This window comes from Taurulus bubalis (assembly GCF_910589615.1).
Source record: "Taurulus bubalis genome assembly, chromosome: 16".
NCBI lineage: Eukaryota > Metazoa > Chordata > Actinopteri > Perciformes > Cottidae > Taurulus > Taurulus bubalis.
In genome coordinates, this window is record NC_136604.1 from 5,525,379 (window position 1) to 5,536,285 (window position 10,907).

General features: G+C 46.5%; 1 protein-coding gene across 1 annotated transcript; it reads right to left on the reverse strand.

Annotated features, from left to right (window-relative positions):
• Positions 1-8,862: 8,862 nt before the first annotated feature.
• Positions 8,863-9,849, reverse strand: LOC306749137 (cyclin-dependent kinase 5 activator 1; the record flags this gene model as incomplete). Its single annotated transcript, XM_079232391.1, has 1 exon — positions 8,863-9,849. The coding sequence occupies one exon, from the start codon at positions 9,847-9,849 to the stop codon at positions 8,863-8,865; it is 987 nt and encodes a 328-aa protein (XP_079088517.1).
• Between the last annotated feature and the right edge of the window lie 1,058 nt (positions 9,850-10,907).

Here is a 10,907-nt window from a genome sequence, read left to right on the forward strand (position 1 = left end):
AAGATAGGAGTTTTAAATTGGAAACGTAGTAGTGTGGACATGGCCTTACACTCACTTATAAAAGTTCTCAACTTTCAGAGCCTCACATTAATATAGCCTCAAACAACTATTTGCAAATGTGTCATGGAGTAATGTTTACGTGAGCAGAGAAGTAAGTCATTCTCGCACTGTGTGTGTTGTCATCCGAGCTTCATTGTGCCTTGATGGCATAGCCGCGGCCGCGTGTGCTTGTGAGTGCATGTGCTAGAGCAGGGGTGGGCAATTATTTTTCCCAGAGGGCCAAATGAGCAACTGAAAATATTTTGGAGGGCCGGGCCAAAATGCGGAACTCAATTATGCGTAGTATACGTTTTATTTCTATATAAGAAGCAGTAAATGGCATTGTTTTGACTGCTGGTAAGAGTGTATGTTATTATTTGGCAATTAAAAGGCGTGGTTAGCTTTCAAAAATATAATTTATTGAAATATAATTTCCTAAATGATAATTTTCAGTCACATTAATAACAAAGGGCATTTTGAGTTCCATATACTATTGAAACAAGGATTTTCTTAGCTTTCTAAACACATCACATCATCTTTGTAGCCAAATGAACAAGACATGTCACTGAACTGTGTAACTGTAAAGAAAAGCGTCCCAGTTTTGTAGCCTTTTTGACTTTACATGCCTATATTAAACATATTAAAACGTTTTCAGAACTGTGCAAAAAAAGAAAGAAAAGACAAAGGTCAAGTGTTCCATTTCACTTGTTATATTTCCACATTTTAGTGTTCTTCAGTTCTTTTTTTTTCATTCAGTGTAAGAAATCCAGTCTCTGTTCAGCTTTAGCAAGTCCATCAAAGTCAGGTTGAATGTCTGAGGTGGAGATGCAAAGCACAGCTGACAGATGTTCATCACTGAGAGGATCTGTACCTGGGTTTGGTAAACTTCATGACTGAGAATGTCTGTTCACATATGTAGGTGGATCCAAAGAGAACCAACATCTTTTGAGCATGTCTCCTCATGTTTGGAAAGTTGTCCTCTTTGAGAGCAGAGTAGAACTCTAGCAGTGATGCTGACTTAAAGTGCTCTTTCAGTAGTGAATGGGACTGCAGGTCAATGAGTTCAAGCTGAACATCAGTGGGTGCAATATCAACACTGCAGGTAAAGGGAGAGGAAACCAGCTGCATTTCATGCTCAACCTTTTTGAAACATTTTTCCCTGTCAAATTCGGACATCCATCCGTAGTGACACCTGCCAGTCTGTTCCATTCGAGTCCCAGTTTGTCCATGCTTGCGTTTACCTCGGTGAACAGATCACTCCCCGTTGTGGTTCCTTGTATTGGCCGCATTGCTGCCAGCTCCTCCGTAAGCTTGAAGTCGCGCGTTATCCCCCGGAGAAAAAAAGTCGAAGCTTCCCACTTTACTTTGCAGCTGAAACTCAAGATTCTCCGCGATGTCCTCCACCCTTCTCGTCACCGTGCGGCGGGACGTTTTCAAACGCTTCTTTTTTCTCTGGGCATAGCAGTGCTGCAGACTCGACCATGCACTCTTTCACAAACTCACCCTCTGAGAATGGCTTATTATTCTGGGTGAAAAAAAATTTGTAGTCCATATTTGTTTGAAAGTTCGGCTTTCGGCATCCACTTTCCTCTTTTTGGCATGAGCCGACATTTTCGCATTTTTCAGAGGTGACAAGGAAGGTAGACAGGTTCTCAATCACACGCATTTCACGTGCACAGTGAGAATAAATGGGCTTTAAAATAAAAGCAATGCGGTTTTAGTCTACCCATAAGATATTTAGAAAATACGTTTTATTTTGTAATTACGATGTAATCTTTCGCGGGCCGGTCAGAATCATCCCGGGCCGTACAATGCCCAGGTCTGTGCTAGAGGCACCCACCCTCTGGTGCCCCGTCAGGAAGACACTGATAGTCCTGGCAGCACTGTTAGCACTGTTAGCACTGTTAGCTGCGAGCCGGCCGGCTCAGCCATGTTGAGAGCCGTGTGAAGGCAATAGATAAGCACTGAATTTCACTTTCAGCATGTAAATGTAAAGATTGTGCTGACAGATGTTGCTTTTTAGGAAACATTTCTAAATTTAAAGCTGACATACGCAATAACTGTGGTGTGATTGAACTAGAAAAGTACGAGATTTCAAACAGCTTGACTTGATAATGGATGCCAAGTAGCATTGACAAAGGTTTTTTTTAATGCTCCCATCGGGCTATTAAAGGCAGCAAACAGCAGCCGAGGCTTTCAGAAAGTCACTGGGAACACACTGGACCAGTATAAAAGTGTGACACTCGGGGGCAGAGAGCCGGGTGATTTGTGTCCTGTAGCAGCCATCTGCAGCGATGCCTCTTCATCTCATCTAATCAAAGCGTCCCGAGGCCTCACCTCCCTCACCTCTCGGCCCTCTGAGGAGTCCCCAGCCTCCGCCGCTGACCCCGGCTCCGACCAGCGCCATATGGATTTTACCCGGCTGTCTCTTCACTCCGGCATTGTGAACAGATTACAAATGGCATTTAAATAATCATTTTCCAATGCCATCAGACAGAGAGACCAAACAGACGCATCGCGCCTCGCCAAATAAGCTGCTTTGACTGAAAAGTCCTTTTTGAGTCTTAGTTTTATGGCAGGCATCTGTTATATGATAAAAGCTAAATGTGTCTGTTGAAACTGAAAACCCTCGTGTTTTTACTTGAGGGCATTTGTGGTATTTTACAGCCTTGTGACCTGTATATTAAACGATGTGCAGCTGTGTGTGTGTGTGTGTGTGTGTGTGTGTGTGTGTGTGTGTGTGTGTGTGTGAACCCATATAGTAACCCACAGATTTTTTTATTTGCTTTCGCACATTTTCCCATTTTCCACATTTCCCAAATACTTCTGAAAAAAAAACAAATGTCACTTCACTTTTAGAGCATTTGTTCTGCAAAAATAATTCCTTAAGTAAAGGAAGTAAATGCTCCAATCTGTGTTTAAAGACATAGTTCTTGCTGAAAGTATTGGTACTTTAAGTAAAATATACTCAAGTAAGTAAAAGTACTCATTATGCGGAATGGCCCCTTCCAGAATATACATTTAACACTACCACTGTATTAGAGTTATGATGCTTCAATGTGTTCAGCACAGCTGGTAAAGGTGGGGATAATTATAGTTAGTTTATGTAAAACTGGGTAGCTTAATACATAATAATACCGATATTCTGAATCTGCAAAGTAAAAACATCAAAGGAGTGTATACAAAATACAATATTGGCGTCCAAAATGTAGTGAAGGAGAAGTATAAAGTAGCAAAACAGAAATACTCAAGTAAAGTACCCTTTAAATGTGTACTAAGTACAATACTTGAGCAAATGTACTTTCCACCACTTGGCAGTGAACGAACCGAAAGCAAGTGAGAGAAACCAAGGAGCACAGTTGAGATACGCAACGGTTTATGTATTTAAATAAGATAGCGCTCAGTGACAGTGGTGGGCAGCCTGAGGCAGACGCCACTAAATGTGCACATAAAACCTGCTTTCCTCTCAGAGAGGGGACGTTGCTGAGCAGAAGGCAGCGTCACAGTGTTTCCACCTGTGGTCGAGGCAGAGAGGGTGGTGATTGACTGCAGAGACATGCTCGGATGGAGCGCAACCCTGCACACCCCCACCCCTCTGACAGGAAGCCAAAAGGCCATCTGCAGCGCCCGGGCCATTGTGTGGCTGTGCATTAAGCTATTTTATGTCCCACATGGATTTACTGCCAGTCTTAAGTTAGCGGGATGGCAGGCGGAGAGTATTTCATGTGCACTGTGTGGAGAACAAAGGCAGTTTTTTTTTTGTGAAGCGAGCGAAAGCTCGCAGATGTAGAAGCTGCGTGTGTCGGAAAAGAGAGAAACAGGCTCAATTTCAACTCAATACTTTATTAAATAATCAACACAGTAGACGTATCGTGATGAAAAAAAAAGGAAAACAAACCAAAACAAAATGAATGAAACAGTCACATTTGTTTTTCTTCAAGTTTTCCCCCATCAACAGTAGTTCACTTGTAGCTACACCCGCACGCACGCGCGCATTTTAGTGGCTTTACAAAAGTCACTCGAGGTGATGTGCCTCTTCATTTTGGTGAAGGTAACTATGGAAATGGGGAGGAGGAGGAGGAGGTGATGGACACCAGACAGTTATATATTTATCTCCGTGTTAACATCTGTCCGGTGTTGACGCAACACGGACGAGGTGCTGCGATGAATGCAAAGTTGTGAAACGCTTTTTGCATCGAGAGGCGAAGCTCCGATCAGTGAGGACCGCGGGCAGCGCTACAGAAACAATGGCCGCTCTGTGTCACCAGCTGGTGCATTGATGAGAAAGGCTATTGATAGCCACTAGCTCGATTGGTTCTATATCTACGCTGTACTCTGGGCGGTGATGTTCTCGTTTGAGGTGCATGACACAGCGTGGTCAAGTCTAAATTAGCAAATGAAGCCTGGTGTGAGACAGCTGAGTCTAAAATAACACAAGATGTTAACTTATAACTTCATGTCATAGCTCGTATGGATGTGCATGCTTTGCTATTTCAGGGCCGGGCCTGAGAAAACGAGAGTCGACCATTTATTTTGTGTTTTCTGTCTCTATTGTTTCTAAACATGAACGCTGATACAGTTACACCTGCTGTCATAAGAGAGACGTTAATACTGTTGACACGTTTCCTACACAGGAACACTCAAATGAGATCCAGTTTGAAGTCACCGGAGAAATAATCGCTCATTTAAAACATCACATTATAAAAATCAAACAGAAGCAGACGTAAAAAAAGAAGAAGAAAATAAAACGTTTCTAAACTACCTGGCTTGCATGCACGCTACTACACAGAAAGATTATTTCTTTTTGTTCTTTTTTCCTTCTTCACAGCTCTTTTTGTTACAAGCCCACTTATTTACATCACCAGTTGACGGTGCGCCATTGACTTCAATCTCACACCAACCTCCAGCAGCAGCAGCGTACTGAAATAACTTAACACAACTCATGGAGCTGTGGCGACTTAAAGGAAAAGTCCCGTGGTATTTTATTATTTCTTATTGTCAGCAACATAACTAACATCATCAGTGTGTTCAAAGCCTCATAGATCCTAATGCTCTCTGCCATACGGCTCGATTTGTGTCTAAACTATTCAAAACACATCAATGAGCCACACTGTTGAACTTGGTGACACGTTCCTTCACAACGATGAATGTGGGTTTTTATAAATCAATCCCTGCTGCTGTAAATACACAAGGAACGTTTGAGTAACGTTTAGGAGAGCAATGGGCCTAAAAAAAAAAAAAAAAGTAAAAATATACGTTTATGATGTGTTTTTAAAATGTTTGTCTTCAGTCCGAACAAATGGGCTTGTGGCCGAAAACACAGAAATAGAAGAGAAGTCTGAAAGTACTAAAATACCGTCTACTGCTTGTTGACAATGAGAAAAATAGAATAACACCAGACTTATACATTAAATCTTTGATCACATTGTTCACACACAACCCAAAATTCTCAATACACAGCCGATCCAAGGCCCATCTGAAATATTCTGCAAAGGAAAGTTGAAGTCCCAAATGAAGGTCCTATCTACAGAGAAAAGGTCCAGTTTGTTCTAATAGCTGGAGTCAGTCGGCAACAAGAGGCATAGATCATCCACAGAGATGTCACAGGCATCGTGTGTCTGTCAGTCAGGTACGTAGAGCTCGGGATTCAAGCCGGGGTTTGATTGGATGAACAGAATCAGAGGTCCAGTTGGGTTGCAAGTGAATTTGCTTGGGAGCCGCTGCGCTGTCTGTGTGAAACGATCGGAGGAACAGCTTCGTGATTGGACAGAGGTGCCGAACTGAGGGGACAGCCGCCTTCTTGGTCAAGACCAGATTACTTCTCATTTGGCAAACGGTGTTAAAGCTCAATGTGGCCGGACCGAACATGGTTCCTCTGTGTCTGTGCCTTCAACGGCATGAAGAACGAGCCACAAGAGTTGGTTTTCATGAGAAGGGTCACAACATGCTGCTGAAAGAAAACCCGCGGCAGATTTATTGGTCACCGATGTGAGGGCGGAAGTTGATATCATCAGCGCTCGAACGCGCTGTACCGTATCTTCTGATTCAATTAATGTCCAGGTCTACAGGAGGCGCATGGTGGAGGCAGATGTTGCCCTTAACTTTGACCCACATTATCACGCGCACACAACCAACCCAGTGCCAACAAACGGCCCCATTCTGCCCTTCCTCGTCCTGACAATGGCTGGCGGGTGTGGGGTGTCAAATCTAGTGAAACAGGCTGGGAACAACAGCTGAGTGTGTGTGTTGGAGACGGGGTTGGAGGGGTGGAACGAGGACGGAGGGCGGATGGGAGGGGGGCTGAGTCAAGACACAAGTGTCCTTGTCAAAGCTGGGGCCAGGGAGAGAGAGAGAGGGAGAGAAAGAGAGAGAGAGCACTGGACTGACCAAAGGACCCAAAATGGCTGCCAGTCAAAGCTCCAGAAAAGGAGACTGAGCGTGAATCACCACCATCACTCCTCTCTGGTTGACTGACTGGAGCTCATGCCAGATCCCTCAGGCGGGCAGTGAGGCAGGCCTGACTCCCATAAGCCTCAGGGGCAGCCGGGTTGAACTTTGGGGTCTCTGAGGGCCTCCGGTTTGTTGGAGCAGGATTTTGAAGGGCTGCCATGGAAGTGTGACACTTCAATCTCATCGGATCCTGAACCGTTTACTTATTTCCTCATGTTTTCATCCCTCGCTTCCTCTCTATTTGATTTGGTGGGAGGATTAGGACTGGATTACCCGAGCAAGGGGATGTGGAGCATGTGTGTACAGGTCGGATCTTATGCGGACTCCTGTCTCTCATATGACCTTGTGGGTATATATTGTGACAAAGTGGGGGGGTTGGAAAACTTCCCGGTGCCCCAACACAATAAGATTAAGGCTTTGCCACATGCTATTGTGGGCATAAAGCCGCTTCCTCCACCAACAGCTTCCTTCTCTAAATTAGGGGTTCCCGAACTGGGCGTAGGACACGCAACAGAGGTCACGGGAAATAATCTGAAGGGTTTCATGATGACTAGATGAGGAGAAAAACTTCAAATAAAAAAGCTTCCTCTAATATTTGTGTTTTTCCTTTAATCTACTGGTTATTTTGACCTTTTTCCATTGGAAGCATTTCCTCTTTGGTTAAACTAGTAACTTCTAGTAAACCAACAAGTTTCATTTTCAGGGGTCACAAGCCAAAATGGTTGGCACACACTGCCCTGTAACACAGGTAGGGCTCTTTCTCTTTGCATACAATCTATACATTTATTCATATTTAATTAAATTAACCCGGTAGAAAAAAAATACGCACCCTTCGCAGTTTAACTGTTTATGGTCTTTTTAAGACACTCCAGCTGAAAAAAAGTGAAATCCATCTGAAAATATATTGAATCGGATTTGCTACAGAAGGAAAATCTACAAAGAGGAACCAGGGGCTCATCTGTGACAACGCACATTAAAAGCACACGGGTGGTGGATCATTAAAGGCATTCGAGCACAAATGCCAATGGTGCATTCAAGGGAGTAATTCCACAAGAGGCGGGAGCCGAGGGAGGGATGAGAGAGGAAACGGGCCTCTTGATGGCAGATGAGGAAGCACAGCTGCCTCACGAGAAAGTGGAACGAACTCAGAAGAGACAACGACAAAAAAACAACAACATTCAACCAGAACAATTTGGACCCTGAGCGGCAACACGTGCGTCACTCTGCAATTCATTCACTCACCCTGGAGAATAAAGCGCACGCGACAAGGTATTTAAATGTGTGTGTGTGTGTGTGTGTGTGTGTTTATGGTCCTGCACGGTCCAGCCTGACCTGGATTAGCTCGGCAGGGCTGCCGAGTGGACAAGAAGAGGGGGGCAGAGGTTGAGGAAGGGGAGGCGCTGGGGTAATCTGCTAATCTCATTAATACCACAGCCTGTGGGTGCCCTGTCAACAAGACGCAGGGAACAAAGGATGGAGTAAACAGCTGATGACCCTGGCTGCCGTCCACTGCGCAATGCCGACACACACACACACACACACACACACACACACACAAACCACGTCAATTCTGCTTCCACCAGGAAAAACTCCTGAGATCAAATGGACAGACACAGAGGCAAATTTGAGTGAGAAAAGGTTTAAATAAATGTAATAAACAGCAACTGTCCCCTCAGGCCAGACGACCCCTAAACAAAAAAGACTCCGCTCTGCCTGTTCGTTTTGCTTTACTGATTATACGGCGCACAGCAGGACCAGCAGGACCTAACATGGACCTCTCAGCTGTCCCCATCAGTCTGAGTCACTTTTCACTGCTGGCACATGGGGAGGCTAGGGGGCGGAGCTTAGCCAGCAGCGGATGTCAACATGTCTCCTCGCGTCATCCTGGAAAATGTAACTCGGCCTCGGTGGATTATATTGTCTGCTTCGTTCTCCTGTGGGGTCCGCTCGAACGTTTTAGAATAAAAGGCGTCTTCCCGTCCCGCGCACGGGGAACAACAGCGATTCCGAGAGGTGGGTGAGGAGGCAGCTGGGACGACTGGGACCAGACACAGAAGGGACAGGTGGACCAAATGGTCCCTCAATTCAAGTAGACTCAGGTGGATATTCCAGGGCAAAAAAAACCCCACAGCTGTGAGCTTCTGTTAGTCAATTACCTTGGGGGGAGGGACTCCTTATTTCTATCTGTGGCTGGACGGGACAATGGCAATACACACAGATGGAATGATTCAATATGTCTACGTGACTGTCAGAGTAGGCCTTCGTTGCTCCTGCAGGGCCGCAGAACAACAACAGGGACAGCAATCTGTAACAGACAAATGTGCGCGCAAGTACTCGTGTGCAAAAAAGGCATGCGGTCCGCCAAACTCCCTCTCACCGATCCAGCACCCGACTGTAGTCCTGGGGGCCGCAGCCGCCCTCGCTCTTCAGTTCGGCAAATATCTGTGTGAAAAAGTGCGGGTCCGCGTTGATGCGCAGCATCTTGCCGCTGGTGGCGTCGATGATGGCGAGGCAGCGGTCCCAGAAGGCCTCCTTGCCCGCCTCGACCAGGAAGGGCTTGAGCGGGTACGAGATCTCGTTGCCCATGTAGGAGTAGGACAAGTAGAGGCAGGTGAGCAGGATGGCCTGCAGCTCGTGCTCCGACGCCACCACGTCGCCGTCCACCACGTCGCGGCACAGCATGTAGACGAAGACCACGTTGGCCGGCGTGACGAAGGCCTGGTCCTGCCAGCCCTGCAGCAGCAGCGAGCGGTCCACGGCCCGCAGCCACAGCACCGGGTCGGCGGGGGACAGGTGCTTCAGGCGGTAGCAGCGGCAGCACAGGAACTCCCCCAGGCAGCGCAGGAGCTCGCTGGTGGAGGCCTGGACGATGACGCGCTTCGGGGACGAGGAGGTCATCGTCCCCTGGGGGACCTTTTTCACAGAGGAGAGCTGCTGGGTCTTGCCGTAGCCGAATCCGTGGCCCTGGCCCATGCCCATGCCGTAGCCGAGCCCCAGGCCCAATACCGCTGGGCCCTCGTAGCTGGACAGGTTGGCGCACGACAGCGACTTCTTCACATTCTCGTGGTTGAGGTGCAACATGGGGTCCTTCTGGTAGATGTTGATGTTGTTGTTGTTGTTGAGCGGGTCCCCGAGGCCCCCGGGACCGCCTTTCTTGGAGTTGCCCTTCTTCTTCGTGGAGGCCACCAGCCGCTTCCACGTGAGCGCCGGGAGGAAGATGGACTGGCCCCTCTTCAGCCCGCGGTCCTTCTGGCTGTTGAGGGAGCGGCTGCTGATGCTCGGGTAGTGGCTGAGCGAGCCCGGCCGGTCATAGTAGCCCGACTTCCGGGAGCCGGGAGACAGCGATAGTACAGTGCCCATGACGAGGTTACAGCCGCCTTGCTGCTGCTGCGTGGAGAAGGGACGCCTTCGAAGCAAAGCTCTCTCTTTTATTTCTTAATATCCAGCAGATGTGAACTCTCAACAGGGAAACGGCACGGGGAGATGAGTGCAGGCATGTCAACAGAGACCTGCAACGTTAAAACACACAGGAGGAGATCATTTAAATGCACCGCGAAATACGAACATGCAATCTCATTTTACATCCATACGGCCACGTATTAACCCCCTCACTGCGGCCCCCCAGGACATTACGGGCTCAAGCTGTGCAGCCAAATGTTATTTAATGTAATTAAAAACCCACTTCACTTTATTTTAAAATCTAGAGGACATCCCAAAGTTTCCAAAGACACCAAACACAACAGACTGAATATTTGGACAAATGTGCATGAATACAATTATGTAAAATAATTTCTGGTGTTTTGGACAGAATACATGATGCTGTCAGACGGTGTTTGTTTAGACCTTTGAGGGGAATTAAACGGATGAAGTTGGGTTTTAAGAGGTTGATCAAGGGTCCGATTTAATCTACGAGCTCCTATTCTCTGGAAACTGTAAAAATTCCTGGATTTAAAACTATTAAAAGGACTCTTTGAGCCTACATGCAGGAGCCAGGGTGGTGAATAGTGTAAACAACACATTTTAGACGTTTACATACATTAATCCCGATTATATGTATACAAAAAAAAAGTAAAACACTCAATATACCTCTTACTTATATTTTGCAACATTAATCTTAGCACTTAATCTCCATCACTGTCGACCTCGGAGCTGCTTTGGTGCTCACCTGTGCGTACGAGATGTCCGGGTATGAGGAGATTTTTTTTTTTTTACCGCAGTCCACAGTGGTGCAAAGACAGAAAGGAGCGCAAAAGAAACGCGCTGTTTCTGCAGCCACAGCTGATATACCCAGTAGTGGCAGCGAGCAGGATAGCGATCTGTTTTTGCAGAATTCAGAGACACAAAAAACAAAACAAAAAAGTCACTCTTGCAGAAGATTTGACCTACTCTTCTTCAAAGAGATGTGGAAGTGCGGAGCA